Source organism: Ahaetulla prasina, chromosome 3, assembly GCF_028640845.1.
Source record: "Ahaetulla prasina isolate Xishuangbanna chromosome 3, ASM2864084v1, whole genome shotgun sequence".
Lineage (NCBI taxonomy): Eukaryota > Metazoa > Chordata > Lepidosauria > Squamata > Colubridae > Ahaetulla > Ahaetulla prasina.
In genome coordinates this window covers 123,781,053-123,800,926 of record NC_080541.1, presented here as the reverse complement: position 1 = coordinate 123,800,926, position 19,874 = coordinate 123,781,053, and the positions used below count along the sequence as shown (strand labels likewise).

The 19,874-nt window shown below is 40.7% G+C and overlaps 1 protein-coding gene and 1 pseudogene across 3 annotated transcripts; both read right to left on the bottom strand.

The window, feature by feature from the left end:
* Positions 1-1,046: 1,046 nt before the first annotated feature.
* Positions 1,047-19,779, bottom strand: FAM20B (FAM20B glycosaminoglycan xylosylkinase). 3 transcript variants are annotated; one of them, XM_058178686.1, is made up of 8 exons: positions 19,664-19,779; positions 13,743-14,268; positions 13,097-13,183; positions 11,890-11,999; positions 10,367-10,538; positions 3,472-3,663; positions 2,668-2,727; positions 1,047-1,708 (listed from the first exon to the last, which is right to left on the bottom strand). In XM_058178686.1, the coding sequence occupies exons 2-8, from the start codon at positions 14,117-14,119 to the stop codon at positions 1,477-1,479; spliced, it is 1,230 nt and encodes a 409-aa protein (XP_058034669.1). In that variant the 5' UTR covers positions 14,120-14,268; positions 19,664-19,779; the 3' UTR covers positions 1,047-1,476. The 3 variants fall into 3 exon arrangements, with proteins under 3 accessions (XP_058034669.1, XP_058034668.1, XP_058034671.1); XM_058178685.1 differs by lacking the exon at positions 19,664-19,779 and adding an exon at positions 19,501-19,654; XM_058178688.1 differs by lacking the exons at positions 13,097-13,183; positions 19,664-19,779 and adding an exon at positions 19,501-19,654.
* On the bottom strand, positions 12,896-12,994 carry LOC131196455 (U6 spliceosomal RNA; annotated as a pseudogene).
* Positions 19,780-19,874: the final 95 nt, after the last annotated feature.

The following is a 19,874-nucleotide window of genomic DNA, read 5'->3' as shown; positions in this document are numbered from 1 at the left end:
CATAGGCTGAAAACGTAAGCCTTAAAAATGCTGTAGTGTAAGGAAAGTTATTGAAATAGATGCAAACATGATAACGTTACTTTTTGTACCTATGGGCATTAGGGTCTAATTTCAAAAGAGGAATTATGTCCAAACTGATTTTAAAAACTGTTAGAAGTAATTGATAAACATCTGGATCCTGTCTTTAAATTCCTGTTAACTAATATCCAGGATATAGCTATCAGAATCATTATCTATCATAGAAAATCTCTGAGGTTTCCAATACAAGTTTGGTAAGTTCAGGGCATTAAACATTAGAATTAATGTAGAGAATTGCTTTCCACACATTTCCCTCCAATATCTTTGGCAGGACTATCAGGTGCATGAATCAAAACCAAAATACATAAATTTCCTGAAGCTAGAAACACAAATTACAATTCTTGCTAATGGTCACAAAGCTATGGAATCACAACTTGGATCAAAAAACAAAAACAAAAGTTATGCATCTAAAAATATCTTTAGTTCAGCTCAGACCTTGAAAATGACAGACAATCCTGAATGCCTGACAGCGTAGCACCTGCAACTGCCTTACAGTAATGGATAAAACATTGTTTTTCCTTCCGCAGGCACTCATCGTGTCTTCTTAGATTTTCAATTTAGATCAGAAGTTTAGCAACAAATCCCGTTTGTTTGTTTTTAAATCTACAGCACTGACAGGACATAAAGTACTGGCTCAAGCTCCACTTTGTAGGAGAAATATTGGGTTCAAGGCAGCAAGAACCCTCACATTTGAGAACACAATGATTTACACAAAAATCTCTGGTTAGGACTTTGCAGCATTGTGCAGGCCTGAGTAATTTCAGCCTTGTAGATGAACAACAAGTTTCAACAGTAATCTAGAACAGTCCTTTTCCTTCAGCAGTTTTGGATTTAACAGAACACCGAACACAATTATACATTCCCTTATGAAGTCCTTTTGAAAAGTTCAGCAACAGGTACATGGATGTATATCTATCAGGAGAAGCAGTAAATCTCTTCAATATCACATCTGCCCTACCCCCCATCACTTTTCTTTTTTCTTTTTAAATGGCCAGTATGGATGCCTAGATAGCGTATTCTTTAAAACCCTGAATTAGACTACAATATTAAGACTGTACTTGGAATCAGTTAGAAGAATAAGATCTTTTCTGGAACAAGTATGTATTAAGTGTCCCAATACCCATCTCTTCACAGGAAATCCCAGGAGAGCTCTCAGTGCAACATCCACTGCCAGCAATGGAATCCAAGAAGAAGAAAGAAGAAAAACAAAAAGATACAGGGCTGCCCAAGGGGAACTTTCTTGTCTTCAACAGCGCTTTCAAACTACAATTGTTTCTCTTGTGATGCAGAAATTCTGTTATTTAATTCCAGTTTATCCTGCCCGTAGCCATGCAGAACCAGTTGTGCTGTTTTCTATTTATTACTTTAAAAAATAATCCCCATCAGTTTCTCTTAAAGCTACAAATGGGAAAGTGTCATTCTATCTTCCACCAATACAATGTCTGGCCCAAATTGATCTGTACATTGCTTTATTGTAGCCAAGATGTTTAGAAGTCGTAGGTCCAGGGCATCCATATGGGAAGCAGACAGCACAGGTGCAATAGGGTCATGAGACACAGCAGTTTTTAAGGCAGACTTCAGGACTCCGTTCTTTATATAGTTCAACCTGTTCCATGTGGAGACTCTGATACTGCAAAAGAAAAACATGGAAGTGTAACAAACCTAGGTTCATATCGGAAATCCAAATCTTCAGAAATCTTCCCAAATACTTTAAGCTTTTTAAATAATGGAATGTTGTTGTTTCTTAATTATATTATATAAATGTTACTACATTGAAATAAACACAGTATATCATAATTTACAAAATTACAATGCAAAAGTCTTCCCAAAAGAAGCTTGTGACAGGGTTTACTTATTCAGAGCTGTGAACTATAGTGATACTGCAGAAACAGTTTTTAAATTAAAATTCATAAGCCTATATTTAATCAAAAGTAACATCCTCACATTACTCCCAGGGAAGTGAGAATAGAGGATAAATCAAAGTGCTAAGTTGCATACAAAATCAATTAGCTGCCCTGGATATGAACTATAAGTCTAGTATTTGGTAACGCTGTTGCAAAATTATGAATATAAAGAATGATACTGTGGATATTTAGGATGTGTGACACAATTTACAGAAGTTTTATTTTTTTCCAACAAAGGAAACCATTCTTCCTCCGTTCATGACCTGCAAGCTCTTGTTCCTGTATCCGTGAAATAATTTTCCTTTACATGGACCCCAGAACTTAAGTGATTGTTACATGCATTATGTGAAAGGCAGTTACAAGCCAGCAAAATCCTGATACCTGAAAATGTTGCCACTGCCTCAAGAAAAAAGCTGCAAAGGTTAGAGGGAATCTCTTTCTCCAGCATTAATTTTTAATGCTAGCCTTTCTCTTTCTTAGAACAGCTAGATGTTCCAAAAGTTTAGAGGCTCTCATTTAGATTTTAAAAACACATAATTGTGTATTTAACATTCTAAAATATTTTCTCAAATTCTGAAGTTCCCTTGGACTTATCATCCAACATAAGAACTCCAAAATACATTAAATACTATCAATTTTGCTTTTAAGATATATTCAAATAAGTAACTTTTTATTCTTTACTCACATGCAGCACTGATAAAGAGGTGCAAGGATGCTTCTCTCATCCAGGGAAGGATTTCCAAAACTGAAAAACAGAAAACAAAATGAAAAAAAAAATCCCTCTGGAAAAGTCCGTACAACATCTATCAATAAAATGATAGATGGCAACCTTATCAAAAAGTGCCAGAAATGGAAGAAAATTAGCAATGTGCATCCATAAACACCAAGTCAGAAGACATGCATAATCTCACAACACATGAACAAAGTTCCAACTGGGAAACTGTCAGCTTCCTAGATCAATCTGAAGCTAAAAACACTAGGGAATTCCTGGAAGATTGCATTCAAATAAATCAAAAGAAATAAGCCATATTTACACACCATTCCAGAGACAATAAAAAAGCTAAGACTAAAAAGCCTAGAAGACATCCTTTTCAACTGACAACACCCAGATAAGCAAGGATTAATACCAGGCAAACAAACAAGCAGAAAATAATACTCTAATTAAGGAATTACCACAGACAAAATCAAAACTGGCAGAGCAAGCTACAGCATATAAACTGGGAGCAAGCCCCAAACTTACTCACTCTGGTGCTGTTACCTAATTGTGTAATTATATGTCTGCAAGCCAACAACCAAGCTCAGAGAGCACCAAGGACTCCCAAGTCATTCATTCCCATAAATAAGAATTTGAACTGTATAAGGAATTCCTGATATTTCAGTTAGCTTTCAAACTAGGTCCAACAACTGCAGTAATTACGATAAACCAATTGTAATCTGGTGGCAATTATTTTACTAAAGGAATTTGCATGTCAGTTAACGCTTTTCCTACCTTTTGGCATTGTCGAGTAGAATAAGCATACTGGCCCCTTCATCATCCTGAAAACTTTCATAATGGTGTCGGTCAGCATTCCCAATCAGATAATCAAAGATGGCTGTATCAATGATGTCTAGAAGCCGTGGGCCTGAATCATAGGGTGAGGTCTTCTTTACAGCATCACAGTAACTCTCATCATATTCCCATCTGAAAGCAGACACAGAAACTCAACCAAGCACTGTTGATCTTTAAGCTTTATAATACAATTATGTAAGTTCAAAGGGTTGAAAGAGAAGATTGCATAATTGGAAAAAAAACAACTGCTGTTAAATTTAAAATAAAATTATCTCAAAATCTGCTTGATAAAAGACCATAGCAAAAGATGGCAAAATTGTCTCTTCTATTTCATTTTCTACTTTCTCTTTTAACATAAAGGTTTCTTCATTTATTTCCACCTTTTAATTCATAAATGATGAGTGGCAACATGGATATTCAGGAAAATGATGCGAAATAAGAAAGGATGGTGAAATTGGAAGACTGATTTTTTATATAAGCAGACTTGAACTGATCGAAACCAATACATAGATTGGAATTTCATTAACTGCTGCATGTCACACTTCAACTCATGGACTAATGCATAATGAAACTGACCCAAACTTGAAACAAACTGCTTCATCCTTTCCTAACACAGAATAGTGTGTGTGCTTTTATAACAGTAGCTAACTCTATCGGCTGAAAGTAGAACTACTGCTGTTGAAAACTCTCTTTGAAAATGGATTTAGGGATTTTCAAGCAGATAAAAAACATCTCAAAATCCAGGCCCTGTACTATATACAGTCTTATACCATGCCAGCCCAATAAATCTAAAAACTGATTTTGCTTTAGAAAATGGACGTTGGTCTTACCTGAGACGTCCTTTCTCAGCAAGGAGGAAAACGGCAGTCAGGCATGGGTTAACTCTTGTGTCAAGCTTGTAGGACCGAGTCTTTAATTTGTTTCAAGCCCCGCCTTATCCTGTTGTCTCTCCAGTTTTTGGCGAGGAAGCTGCTCAGACTCTACGTGTCTTCCTGAAATGACAAACAATTAATGTACGCCCCCCCCCCATGGATAAACATCGGCCCCAGAAGGGTGGGGCTGACTGCCGTTTTCCTCCTTGCTGGGAAAGGGCGTCTCAGGTAAGACCAACGTCCATTCTCCAGACAGGTGGGAAAACGGCAGTCAGGCATGGGACATACCAAAGCTAGGTGATTGTCCGGGAGGGTGAAGATAGGCCGATGAGTCATGGGTTGTCGTGTACACTTTGCAAAACTCGTCTACCGAAGGAGGCTTCTGCCGATGCATAGGTATCGAGTTTATAGTGTCTGATGAAAGGCGACGGTGAAGACCAAGTTGCCGCCCTGCATACTTCCTCTAAGGGCGCCTGGGTCGCCCAAGCTGCCGAAGTGGAGGCACTCCTCGTGGAGTGTGCTGTGATGTTCTTTGGCCGAGGAAGAGATTGCAAATCGTATGTCATGGCTATGGTGGCCCGTATCCATCTGCCAATGGTAGGTCCTGAAACTTTGGAGCCTAACGAAGAAGGTTGGAAGGAAACCAGGAGAGCTTCCGTTTTACGAAATGGAGAAGTACGATGTAAGTATATCTTTAAGGCTCTTCGGACATCCAACGTATGCCATTCATGTTCCTTTTGATGTCTGGGTGCGGGACAGAAATTTGGGAGAATCAGTTCCTGAGAACGATGAAATAGTGAATTTACCTTTGGAACAAAGGTTGGGTCAAGACGCAGAATTACCCTATCGAGGTGAAAAATGCAAAGGTCTTTGCGTGTTGAGAGCGCTGCCAATTCTGATATGCGGCGAGCTGAAGTTATGGCAATAAGGAAAGTCACCTTGAAAGTCAAGAGTCGTAAAGAAGCCTCTCGGAGTGGTTCAAATGGCGCTCTCATTAATGTATTAAGAACTTTATTAAGGTTCCAGGATGGGTACCTGTGAATAGTAGGAGGATGCAAGTTAGAGGCTCCCCTCAAAAACAATCTGATGACTGGATCCTTTGCCAGGGACTCTGATGATCTGAAGGTAAGTACCGAGGAAAGAGCTGCCACTTGACGTCGGAGGGTGTTAGGAGAGAGACCTGATGTCAGGCCCTCTTGTAGGAAACCAATGATGTGAGATAGGTCAGGATCCCTAGGTGAAATGGACCTCTTAGAGCACCACATCGAGAAAGCCTTCCAAGTGAATTGGTATATGCGCTTCGTGGATGGTCGTCGTGCTGCCTGAATTGTCGGTACCGCGTCTGGGGGAATGTTGAGACCCGCTAAGATGTCCCGCTCAATCGCCAGACGGTGAGTTGTAACCACTGAGGTTCTGGATGGATGAGAACGCCCTGACTGAGAGCAATCTGGTTGTCTGGTATGCGCCAAGGTGTTGTCACTGAAAGAGCTTTGAGGTCCGCAAACCAAGGTCTCCGAGGCCAATGAGGAGCCACTAGGATTAATTCGGCCTTCTCTTCCAGGAGTTTTCTGATTACTTTGGGAATTAATGGAAGCGGAGGGAACGCATAAAGCAGTGCCGGTGGCCATGGTGATCTTAGGGCACCGACCGCTTCCGCTCCTGGGGACGGGAACCTGGCAAAGAATCTGGGTAGTTGATGATTTGAGGGAGTTGCAAATAGATCCACCTTGGGAAGACCAAATCGAAGGGAAATCTTTTGAAAGAGAGCTGGATCTAGTTTCCACTCCGCTTGATCTATTTGCTGGCGACTGAGGGCATCCGCCCGAACATTTGCTGTGCCTGAAATATGGGAAGCTCGAAGCGAGAGAAGGTTGAATTCGGCCCAGTGGCCGAGGGTCAGTGTCTCTGTCATGAGGGTTCTTGAATGTGTGCCTCCCCATCTGTTTATATGGGCTTTTGCTGTTGTGTTGTCTGTGAGCACAAGAATGTCCTGACCCTTCACTAAGTCGTGGAAGTGGAGAAGGGCCTTGTGGATTGCTCTTAGTTCTAGAAGGTTTATATTGAGTTTGCGTTCCTGTGCTGACCATAAGCCTTGAGCCATATTTGGACCCAGGTGGGCTCCCCATCCTGTGAGACTGGCATCTGTCGTAAGGACAATTCTGTTGGGTTCTCTGAATCGACTGCCCTTGGACAGAGCGTCTGATAGCCACCACTGGAGTGATGTCAGTGTCTTTGGTAGAAGACGAATTCTTGTTAGTGATGTGGACTGGCCTCTTCGTTGATACGGGAGCAAGGTCCATTGTAGTTCCCTGCTGTGTAAGCGAGACCAGGGTACAATTCCAAAAGTGGAAACCATCTTCCCCAATAGTTGGGAAAGAGATTTCAAGGAACTGGATCGGGAATAAATGATCTGTCTGACCAGATCCTTGAGACTATTCTGGCGATCCTGGGATAGGAATACTAATGACTGTTTGGAATCTATGATAGCTCCCAGGTGTAAGATAATGTTGGAAGGGGAGAGGTGGCTTTTGTCCCAATTTATGGAAAAACCATGTTCCTGTAGTATATGAATAGTGGTATTTAGGTCCCGATGAGCCAAGGGCTCAGATCGGGACATGATGATAATATCATCCAGGTAGAATTGGATGCGGATGGGATGAGTGCGAATGTGACCAATTAAGGCTCCCATGACTTTGGAGAACACTCTAGGGGCTGAAGATAAACCAAACGGAAGGGCCCTATATTGAAAATGTTGGCCATTGTAACAGAAACGGAGGTATTTTCTATGTCCCGGGGCAATAAGAACATGAAGATAAGCTTCTGTTAGGTCTATTGAAGCCATGAAATCCTCTGGGTGAATGGCTTCTAAAATAGAATGTAAGGACTGCATCTTAAATTTTCGATAGGCAATGAATTTATTTAAGGATTTAAGGTCCAGAATTGCCCTCCATCCCCCCGAGGGTTTAGCTACTACAAAAAGTCTAGAGTAAAAACCCTTGCCCTGATGAGACTGTGGAACCTGTTGAATAGCTTTGATATGGGAGAGATGAGTAATGGCCTCTTCCATGATAGCACGGTTATGACTGTCGTGAGAAATGGGACAAGGAATAAAAAACCTAGGGGGAATAGAGGTGAATTCTAAAAAGAGACCTTCCCTAATAGTATGTAGAACCCAAGCATCCGAAATAGTGGATTCCCAGTGGGCGGAGAAAAGGGACAGGCGTCCGCCAATGGGAGGGGAAGAGAGTGAATTACTTATATCTACGGGAGCCCCTTCCCCTACCCCCACGGAAGGGCTTTCTGGAAGAACTCTTGTAAGGTGTTCTGACCTGATTGTCCTGTTGAAAGGAGCCTCTGGGTTGAAAAGGTCTGTGTTGACGCGACTGGTATAAGCTGGAATCGGAACCCCGAAAGGACTGATGACGAGAATAAGGAGTTGAACGAACGTCAGAGCGCCTGGACAATGATGGAAGGATCTTCCGCTTATCTTTCGTTTCAATCAAGAGGGGCTCAAGTGACTCCCCAAATAATTTTTCTCCTGAAAAGGGTGATGAGGCTAGTCTCCATTTGTTCTTTACATCTGCCTGCCAATTACGCAGCCAAAGGAGCCTGCGTGAAGTGATAGAAGACCCTATGGCCTTGGATGCGAAGCGAGCGGCATTGAGTGTGGCATCTGCCGAGTATTCCAGTGCTGCAATGATCTTGTTAAGGTCCTGGTGGGATCTTGTATCTGCTGGGTTTGTCCTTGCTTGTAATTGCTTCAACCAAATGATGGTTGCTCTATTGAAAAAGGATGCTGAAGCAGCCGCCTTGACTGACCAAGCTGCCGCCTGATGCCCTTTTACTAGAACCTTTTCAGCCCTTTTATCTTCAGGACGAAGATATTCCTCTGGGGGTCCCGTTATGTGGGAGGTGGCAGAAAGAGAGACTATAGGATTGTCTACTGCCGGTACCTGTAGGAGGTTGGACATTTCAGAAGTCATATTATATAAGCGTTTGTCTAGGCTGTTTGGAAAAGGTCCAGAACCTGGGACTCCCCATTGTCGTTGAACCACATCTGTAAATAGTTTGGGGGACGGTACAGCGTCTGCCGTTATTGCTGGTTCAGAAAATAAAGTAGTAGAGGGATCATCCCCTTTCTCCCTACTAATTCTAGTTGTGGCCACTTCTCCCAATCGGGTGGTCATTTGGGCCTTATGTAATAGTGATTTAAAGACTTGAGGATTAAATAATCCAATGAAGGCTGGTTGTTCAAGATCTAAGCCTTCATCTTCTGAAAGGGCCTCATCCCTAGGGATCTCTCCCTCTGACAAATATTCTTGATCTGAATGGTCAGGAGATACCGTCTGACCGTGTTCTGACATGATGTCTTCAGAACCTAGATGTTCCTGATGAGATCTGGCTGGAGGAGCTTGAGGCCTAGACTCCTGCTGATAACATTGCCTGAAGCTGGATCGAATTGCATCAGCAATGAGAGTCCCAAACTCCGGAGGAAGCTGTAAGCCCCCCTGGCCCTGGATAGGATTGGAATGGGGCTCTGTTTGAATGGGCTCCCTGGTATTAGAATGTTGGATTGGTCTTATATCAGTTTCTGGCATAGTCTGAAACAAAGGGGCCCCATCTATAGGGACTGGAGTAGATCCTGTAGTTGGTTGATCTGGTGACCAATTAGGAGGTAAAGAGGTAACTGATGCTGCCCTGTGGGGGGACTGTTCCTCCTCCCGAGAAGGAGTAGTACTCACAGTGGACTGAGGTCTGGAAGTGAGAGAGGCCTGGTGCTGGGCCTTGGAGACTGCCTTTTCTAATGCCTTATGTCTCCTCCTTTCCTCCACCGTGGGTTTGGACTTGAGATCAGATCCCTTACTTTTGGAAGATCTGCCTGTAGGGGCTGATGTTCCCTCCCCTGGGACATCCTCAGGAACCCGGGAGGTGATATTTCTTTCTTTATTGGTCTTTTTGCTCATTTTTTAATAATCCTCAGGAATAAGCAGGCAAAAGCTTATTAAGAATCGCTTCCCAATATGGCGACCGGCTAAAGAACTTCAATTGCCTCCAAAATGGCGCCCGGAGTCTTTTCGCGCCAAAATTAGCCGTTCCGAGAGATCGCGCCAATATAAACTGCCCCTTGTGGCCTCAGAGGCAAAGCTCAAGTAAGAGGCCCCTCTCTACTTCCCCCACGATTTCACCAGCCGGTGGTATACTTGCGTGAGGAGGATTCCGTAGCGTCAGCCAGACTGTTCTCCGCAGCTGCAGCTGAGATCGGAAAGATAAGGGCTGTAATAGATCTCTCGGTGCGCCGTTTTAGCTGCTCAGCAAAGGCTGTGAAACGCAGCGTGCAGAAAAACTCCGCCCCCTTTGCAGAGTTGGGAAGCTAAGCAAACCTCTCTGAGTCCCGGGAGGTTGCTGAGTAATGAATCTGCCAGCCGGCCAGATAAATAGCTTCTGCCGTTCTCCTTTTGCCGTTTGAAGACTGAAATCTGAATCCTTTGTAAATATTGGAAATAACGCTGAAACTTGATTAAATACAATCACAAAATAAATCTAAAGCTAGATCTAACTTAGGAGCTCAGGAAGACACGTTGGTCCAGCTTGGGACCGAGTAAAAAACTGGAGAGACAACAGGATAAGGCGGGGCTTGAAACAAATTAAAGACTCGGTCCTACAAGCTTGACACAAGAGTTAACCCATGCCTGACTGCCGTTTTCCCACCTGTCTGGAGAATGCAAAGGTTAATGAAAAAAAAGGGACCTTCATTTCTCATTCATCTTTGAAATCTTTTGCCTCCTAGTTTCTCAGTGTGACTTCATTTTTCCGCATAAAAGGAACTGAGATTTAACGATTAGTTAGGTACAATATATATTCGCAATTTAAGGCTGAAACCTCCTTTTGCCTCTATAATTTTAGTCCATTCTCTGGTTTGACCAACTGAAATGGCAAGGAGGTAACTGCTGTGAACTTCATACCTGGCTAACTTGCCCTCCCGGTATGTCCTGCCCCATGGATGCCGATGTTTCTGAAGAGGCCATACATCTGGCAGCCAAAGTGTGAGTGATCCTTCCATGGAATCTCCTTCAGCACAGGCTGGTTCAGTTTCCCGGCAGTAGTAGCACTTCCCATAGAAACAAGTATTATTACCTGGAAAGTAAACAAACATTAGAACAAAGCAGCTTAGACCTAAATGAAATCCTGATACTATTTATTTAACACTTCTAGTTTCTAAGAACTCGGACTAGTTAAGAAGCTTTCTGGAAAAGAAACCATCAGTTCTAAAAAAGTGGATTTGATGATCATCATCGTCTGTTGCTGTTGGAGCTGACCTCTCTAGGAGTAATGTTTGATGAGGGTTGTTTATTTCTAGAGTTGGATTGTATAGTAATTTTACCTTGCACAGTCCCCACCTCCCAGTTCTTTCATTAGTTTAGAAACAGCTTCAAGTGAACAAGGAAACATCTTTCTATGTTGATAACTAAAAATCTGGTCAAATGGCACAGCAGATATTTAACTGAGATATGCATATTTCAGAGAAAATTATCTGCTGTGGCACTTGGCCAGATTCAAAAAAATGGCATACCTGCATATTCAAGACAAACTTTCTCAAAATTTAAGCAAAGTCTTCTCTTACTGTTGAAATAATTGAGTAAAGGCTAATTGCAAGTAGTCTTCAACTTACAACAAAAGGGACTGGAAAATTTGCCATTAAATGAGGTATCATGGGACTGCACATTATTTTACCATCTTTTTTCCTGTAGTCATTAAACAAATCACAATGGTCATTAAGCAAGACATGACAACTTGTTGCTTCCCCTGCCAGTTTCCCCGTGAACTTTGCTTGTTGGAAGCTGGCTGCGAAGGTTGCAAATGGAAATCACTTGACCCCAGTATGCTGCAAACATCAAAAATGTGAGCCAGTTTCCATGCACCTGACTCATTAAGCAAGGCATCACATGACTGTGAGAACCCTGCAATGGTCATAAGTGCAAGGACCATTGTCCTTGGTTATAGGTCACTTTTCTCAATTGCTAAACAAATGGACACATCAAGGACTGCTTGTATAATATACTCTTGATACAAATACCAGAGAAAGTATTAACATGTCAAATACAGGACCTCAATGGAAATTTTATTCAGGAATCAAAGTAATCTGTGTGTCCTGAGTTACTTCTGATTTTCCACGTTTGAGATGAGAAGTGCATTACCACATTGTGCTTACCAGGGCTAAGAGGCATGTTGTGTTCTGTCAAGACTTTCTGTCTCAAATTAGAATTTACAATCTAAACGTCTGCACTCAATATCATTACTAGCTCCAATATTGGTACAGACCTGCCTTATTATTAATACTGAAAAAAGGAGATAACTTGTATATATGACGGAGGGGACTGTTGAGTTAACTGTATGATCTCTAGCGAGCATTCTTCAAATTGTATTTTCCCAAGGATCCAGGAATGTTATTAGAGACTGGGCCTGCAGAATTTTTTTTTTAACCTACCTAAAGTCATGAAAGTACTAAGCAACTGTTCTGTGGCAACAGGCTTGATTTCTGTGCGGAGGTTCACGAACCTACCAACCACAAGTGGAGCCCGCCGGAAACCTAAGATTCTGTTTCAACGAGAAAGAAAAAAATGAAACAAAATATGAATTCATATAACACAATCGAGAATATAGGCTGGACTTAGCTATGATGTCTGTAGGAATCACCCAATAAGTATCCACAAAGGTTTAAGGTTCCTGAGATGTTAAAAGTAATTTTAAATATAACTTCTTAGTAATATCTATGTTTTGTTTTATTCTGAACTGCAACTGATAATTTTTATTCTTCTCTTTTGAATTCTATAAATTTACTGAATTAGAAATTGAGGTTAATACAAACTTTTTGCTTCTTTGATCTTATTCATGTGTCAGACTTCTGGGTGTACTTGGCTCATAAAAAAGGATCTGCCAGAAGTGCAACCTTTTAGGCTTGGATTGTCTTTAGGCTGACTGTTTATTAATTGCTGTAAATCATCAAAGTGGTGGCAGCTCACCTGCTTCTGAAATATATGGAAAATGTCTCACAGCAACATAGAAGGACCAATAATTCTTGAATTGAAGCACTAGAAATTTTCACAAGATTGACCAGAATAAAGATTGGACTTAATTTATATTCATTGGGGAAGAATGTGTCAGACTGCTAATCTGTACTCTTTACTGAAAACATGTACTGAAAGACCTGAACAGATTGCCAATTTTCGTGGAGCATAATTTAAGAATTTTGGCATTAACTATTAAGGGATTATCTTGAAATAAACCTGCTGAACATCGTCCCCCTAAAGATGCTCTAACTATTTGAGTTGGCCCTGAACTCAAAGGATATGGCTTTCTCCCATGGAATTCATTCTCTTGAAATTCCACCCCCTATTCCAGTAGAAGAATCACCTTTTCTTTTTAACTAGGCCTTTTTAAGTTTAAATTGGTTTATAATTTAAATTAACTGATTTTATAAAAGTTTAAAAGTTTTATAAATGTTTTGTCTGTTATTGTTAGTGTATCATCCTTGCACAGGGACCATGCTAATCTTCCCTGTGCCAATTTGGCTATGTGCTGCCAAAGTGAGCACATTTTATTTTGTTAGCAACTTTAAATGCCCTTTGGATAGAAAGGTGAGATGTAAATTGAAGGAATAAACTAAGTATATTGTATCAAAGTATCAATTTTACCTGTCTAGATGGAAGGCTGCCACCTCTGCATTATGTCTGTCATAGCCAGCATATGGCTCTCCTTCTATTACATAGTCTCTGGGATATCTAAAAAGTATGAAAAGATAAGTGATTATTTGACTAATGGATTTGATTTCAGATTAAAGAAGAATCTCCAGTAAACAACCACTCTTCTTCATCCCAAGGTAGTAATGAGAAAAAAAGCAATTCTGAAGAACGTTTCTCAGTGTCAAGTCTTCTAGCAATTAGATGTACTGTCACATATAAAAGGAAATACCTCACAAATACTTCCATCTCAAAGGCACAGGCCTGTTTCTTACTTAGAAGGAATGGTATGGGCCTTCAGCAAACATCTATTCATTATCCTGATCTTAACTGCATATTCCTTCTATTAGGGAATGATGATCAGGGAATCCTGTTTGGGAAAACCTAATGCAAATTACGTGCTAAGGCACATAATTTGTTATTGCATTGTGTGAATCTGCAATTCTTGTTTTACGACATGATGTAAAGTATGAATGCAAACTTTATGACTTATGCACAAACTACAACTTTGTTCAAATTCAGCCATTAAGCTGTTATCAGCCATTAAGCAAATAACAAAAAGAGTACAAAAAGGGTATCTGTGACTGAAGAAGCATTTTACCTCTTAGGTTTGAAGACTACTTTCTGTCCACCTTCCAGCACAAGTAGTGCTTTCAACTGGGTGCCCTTATATCCCACATCTGCCTTGATGATCTTCTTGGTAGCCATAGCATGCATCACTGCCCCCAGTTCTGGTGTTTCCTCTGGGTACACTTCACGTGGCACCACCCACTGAGCTGCAATCTCCCAAGGAGACTGCAGTGTGTGATCAAGTCGCGGGTCTAATTCGATCCGTAGACTCGTCATCATGCGATGGAAGGCGCGCTGGTCCTCACGGTTGGCTGCTGATGTGTCCAAGTTGTCTATGAGGAAAACCTTTGTGAAAATAAAGATGACAAGTAGAATTGCCAGAAGTACCACACGTTGCTTCAACTTCATGATGATTAGTAGTCCTTTTCTGGTGGCTTATCAAAGGCTACAGGAAATCTCTCACAAAACAAGATGATAAGCAGCACAGTTCCTGATTAATTTTATTCATTATCTTCAATCCAAATGATCCACTGTTGCAACTACATCTTCTGGTACTCCTGTAATTAAAGTCACAATTGAATTTTGTACCATTAGCAAATTCAGTAGGTATCTCTTGAACAGAAGTTGCTGATTTATACTGTTACAATTTATTTAAAAACAATCTATTTCAATGGGGTTACTCATAACTTATTGAAAAATACTTTTCAAATCAGGACTTACAGAAAAACAGCTCCCACCTCAAACAAATTTTCAGAAAATGAATGTGTACCACTAATTAGATAGAACTGATTGGCTTTAACTCAACTTTTATAAAGATACAATTTCTTTCCACTTTTCTTGCACATAGGAAGGCTATTATTTTGTTTCCAACTTTGGGAAGAGAGTTATATAAAACATATTTAAAATACCAGTCTTGTGCCATACCATGATGTGGAGCAAGCATCTTACTTTGGAGATATCCATGGCAGTATAAAACACTTGAATTAACTGCTACATTAAGATACATAGGATTGGATTATTTGTACCGTTTTCATGCTCCAAGGTTAGCACTGTCAGGCTATAGTTCTAATTGCAAATATAACTTTTTTCTATAGAAACAAACCATGGTTACTCAAACCAAGATTTAATGCAACGTGTGAACTCAATGAAAATCTTTTTAAAGAAGTGTGATCATTATATACCAGATAGTTTGCGCAAGAGTAATGTTTGGTTTCTGTTATCTGGAATTGCTCCATTCACATTTTTTGTGTTTTCCATTTCAACATTTTCAAATCTGTTTTGATTCATAGTAAATGAAGTTATACATATTCTCATTTTCTATCATCTCTATACCTCCACTCTCCCAACTGTCATTACAATTTTAAATTGTATGTCCCATATAGCATCTTTTATTTATTGAATTCCATTTATAATCTATATCTTCTCTAATAAGCTCAGAGCAGTTTTTAATGGCTCTCAGGAATTTTCAGGAATAGACCTGATCAGGTATTCTGTAAAATACCATATACATTAAAAACACTGCATTTATAATAATTAGATTTTATATAGAGCAGTAGTCAAAGGCAAACGGTAAAAAACACTCCCTGTAGCAACAGCAAACAGGAGATGACTGAAATCACCTTTAAATCTGCAAAACAGTCATAGAGTATTTATTTTAATGGAATAATATACTATTCTCCATGAGCTCCTGAGAATATTTTTACAATGCATTTCTTCTAGAATGCTAATTCAACAGTATTTCTCCTACTAGAATCTCATCACAGTAAAACATGTTTAATTCTGCACATCTTATTAGATATTTTTTCACTTGCTAGAATCATAACGCAAGAGATGTGCATTTTACAGTTAAAGAAGCAGTGTAACCAGTTCTTTTCCAGACTGGAGAAAAACAACAACTGTGCTAGCACTGTACAAATTCCGAAGTTTGAAAAAGAAGCAATTCCTTCTTCCAATATTTTATAATATTGAACAAAAACTGTATCCTAAATTAATAGAATATAATGCACAATTTTAAAAAATGCATAGCACTGGCCTCAGTTTGCAAGATTATTTAATTTCCTGACAATTTACTAGGAGGTAAATGCTAACAGGTTCTAATAAGAGTAAGTTTGAAATCTAGATGTAAATTCCAAAAACAAAATCCCTTCCAATCCCAAGTAAACTGTCAGTTTATAAAAATGTTCTGAAAATTACAAGCAAAATTGTCTGCTGTTTTAGTAATAGGTAGACTAACACAGTAGAACTAATGTAATTAAAATGGTCTTGGGAAGAAGAGAAATGAGGAAAAAAAACCCTTTGAAACATGCTGTGTCTGACAGACTGTGAAGACCACAGAAGTGGAAAATGACAGACAGATGGTATCTATCTTACGCGCTTGCTACATGCTCTCTTGGATTTTAATGGCTTAAGACATGCATTTATTCTCACATCATTGTATTCATTTTAAACTACAGCAACACAATAATGTATTTTAAATTCAGTTTTCCCAAGACATTAAGAACTACAGCTGAATCTCTTAAACTATCAACCATAATAACTGTTGTATTCTCCAATGTCACTATTATGAATAAAGCAGGAATGGGTGTAGAGGTGTGTGTACGTGTGTGTGTGTGTGTGTGTGTGTGCGCGCGCGCATGTATATGTACCGTGTTTCCCCAAAAATAAGACAGGGTCTTATTTTCTTTTGACCCCTGAAAAAAATGGCTAGGAGTTCTTCTCAGGTGGGTCTAATTATTGACTCACCTTGCTGCCGCAGCACCGACAGCCCCGCCCAACAGACACCCATTGCCGGGCCCACTTCTGTGGCCACTTGCCGCCAATTGCCACCATTGCATGTGTTGGTCCGAGCCTCCTTTTTGCCGGAAAGCCCTCTGCAGCTGAGAAACAGGCTCTGGATTGATGTGCGCAGTGCCCCCTGGCTTCTGTTTTGCCTTCAAATGCCTTCCGGAAAGCCCTCTGCAGCCGATAACAGAGCTCCGGATTGAGGCTAGGGGCAACACGTGCGAGCAGCAGCAAGCGGCCACAGAAGGCGAGGTAGGTGTCAGGGTTTGCAAGGCCTGGTAATGTTCTGACCCAAGGCTTCCACAGCAGCCCGAAGCCAAGTTCCTGTCCAATAGACCCCTTTTATTAATTTATAGTGAATTCCTCTCCAGCAAAGTCTGTCCTCTCCCACAGTCTTTCAAGATAGTTCACAATTACCGACCTTTATCAAGCTTGGAGAGTGACCAGGCCAATATCTTTCAGACTTGGCAAGAACGCAGGAATGAACTAATTGTCTCCTGCAAACACCCCTCACCCTCCCCTTTTGCTCCTCTTTTATTGCCTATGGGAGGGGACCTTCATTGTCCACCTGTGGCCTTACTCCCAAGTCAACCCTTGTTCCTTAGCTGTTCCCTTCGCATGGCAATTCTGCACATGCGCACACTGGGAACAGGCTTCAGCTGTTCGTCTGCCTCACTGATGTCTGACTCCGAAGGCAGCTGATACATGTCATACGGTCCTGTTCCCATCTCTGTCTCTGACACAGAGCACTCGTCAGAGCCTTCCCCAGCCCCCAGCCCCTGCAACCTAGGGTGGGCAGGGTCTTAATTATGGCTAAGGTAGGGTAGGGCTTAATTTGAGCACATGTGTTCAAAAACATGATAGGGCTTTTTTTGGGGGGGGGTGTCTTATTTTAAGGAAAACATGGCACTATAGTGAAAATCTGTATAAGATTTATTTCCTATTAAGCCAGTAGCATGGTATGCATGATATTTGATTATTTAGGAATGCTATGAATGGTTGAGAAAGAAATATGGGCATATGTATAAGATATAGTGATCAGGAACAAAAAAGTATTGTATGAAGCTGAATTTATCAGAGATAGAAAATAGAAAATCTACAAACAGTATGTAAATTCCAAAGTTTTAATTAAGGGAATGTCATTCTAGAAGGTGTTCTAGAAAATCGGAATGATGAAATTGTAATTAGAATTAGTATATTTGTTCCCCCAAAACAAGTTACTTTTCACATCCCTATATTTTAGAATGATCACCTACAGACAAGCATAGCATTTTAAAACTGTCCAATCTGTCTGAAAAGGAAAAAAATTACCTCCAAAAAGATTCCAGCCTATGGCTCTGTTTTTATAGAGGTAAAAAAGGTTCTTTTCTTGCTTGATCAGCAATACAGACTATATGGCCTTTATTTCATCAATTAGTGTACAAATTATGCAGCCATTTTTTTTATATACCCATATAAACTCTGTTCAAACGTTTCTTAACCTAAACTAGTAATAATTCCTCTTTGAAAAGAAACACTGAGGTGACTTAGCATTCTTTATGGTGCCTCAGCATTTGTATTAATTCACTTCTCTACCATATGCATGCAAAGCAACTTATTTCTGTACTTCCATAATGATGACATAAAATAACTGCCCACATGGTAAAAAACCATACACTTGTACATAAAACCTCTTTAAAAACCTGTTACTATATACTTCATATTGATCAGTTGATGTCTGAATGAACCCTGCTGAAAAATATCAGGACTGTAACCAATTATTGTTGCAATCATTTAATGCTGCAGATATCAAGGGATAAAGAAGTATAGAGAACAAGAACTAAAAACTGGAAAAAAAAGAATGAAAATTGAGAAATAGCTATGGCTAAAAAATTATATGGGGGGGGGAGTTCAGAATTTCTTCCAAATATATTCATTTTAGACTGAAAGATTAATTTTCCAAATACTAAGTACATAACTACAGATCAGAAATTATGTATCCATCAATGGAGCCAAAAGCCATCATATACATTATTAAAGATTAAATTTAATAAATGTATTTATTATTATATTTAATTTTTGTAACATCTCACATTGCAGAATTTTATGACAAAACATTAACTTGCTCTCGAATAAAAACAAATTGTTTCAAGGAATTGGTTGATTTTGCAACGCATGAATCATCATCGCCTATGCCAAGCAGATTGGGCTAGAATGCATGAATAACATTGTTTATTACATTCAAAATATTACATGATACATTCTGGCACCCTAAAAACTTATAGCAATAACTTTATAAATTTAGAATTTATTTAGCATGACCACTCAAAACGTCTGCGTCTTATTTTCTTCCAAGTAATTCTATTAAAGATTATAATTATAATAGTACTTCTCCTATATGGTATATGCAAGTGTTAGAATCTGGCTTAAAGCTCCCAAGATCTTCAGGGGCCTCTCCACCTGAGATCAGGTGTTTGGGCAAAGATCCTTCCTAGTGCTGTAAGTGTTGCTCTTCTGCCGCACCCCTTCCGCGAAGTTCAACAGACTCCCACTCTGCTACCCTTTAAGCACCAAAGGGAGTTTTCTAGATAGATACTGATAGAGTACCGATCTATCCAGGACATGCAAGGGATGCTGTTGTACTTCCTCTCCTCTGCTCCTCTTTTTAATATTCAATTTTGAAAACGGAAAAAAACAAACAAACCACCAGAGAATACCTTCGGTTTCCCACGGAATAGCAGCAACGTGTGGAGCCCTCCATTTAATATTTAATATTTTCTTTTTGATATCAGACCTTGCCAAAAGACGATTCAGTTCTGCCCCCTCCAGGTGTACACATACACGGGCTTGCACGCTCCCACAAACACACGCTCCCTCTTTCTCTCTCACACACACACACACACACACACGCCAGCCCTGAGATCCCCTCCCTCGAAGGCATCAGCAAAGAGAGGAACCCCCCCACACACACACACATTCCCGACAATTCTCTTCACATTTCTCTCCTTCCTTCCTTCCTTCCCCTATACCTTCTTTGCTTTTGTCCCACTGCCCGGTCTGCAGATCCCGCCAGGGGAGGAAGCGCCACGGAAAGTCGGGCCCAGCAACTCCTCCGCCGGCTTGCGCATTTGCTTGCGCGCTTTTCCCAGCCGCCCCACCCCCACGTCTCACCGTCTGCGCCCTTCTCCTTACCCAGCCAAGAGGCGCCAACGCGCCATCGCTGCTCCCAAGGCCGCCCAACAGTCCGGCGACCCGCCGCCGCCGCTGCCACCAGCCTTTACAAGCCTCTTACCCCACTAGCACCCAACCCACCCACCGCTTCTCGCGGTTCTCCCCGCCCCGTTCTCCCGCCAGCCAATGGGCGCGCCGGGACAGACCACGCCCCTTGCCAAACCGCCCACTC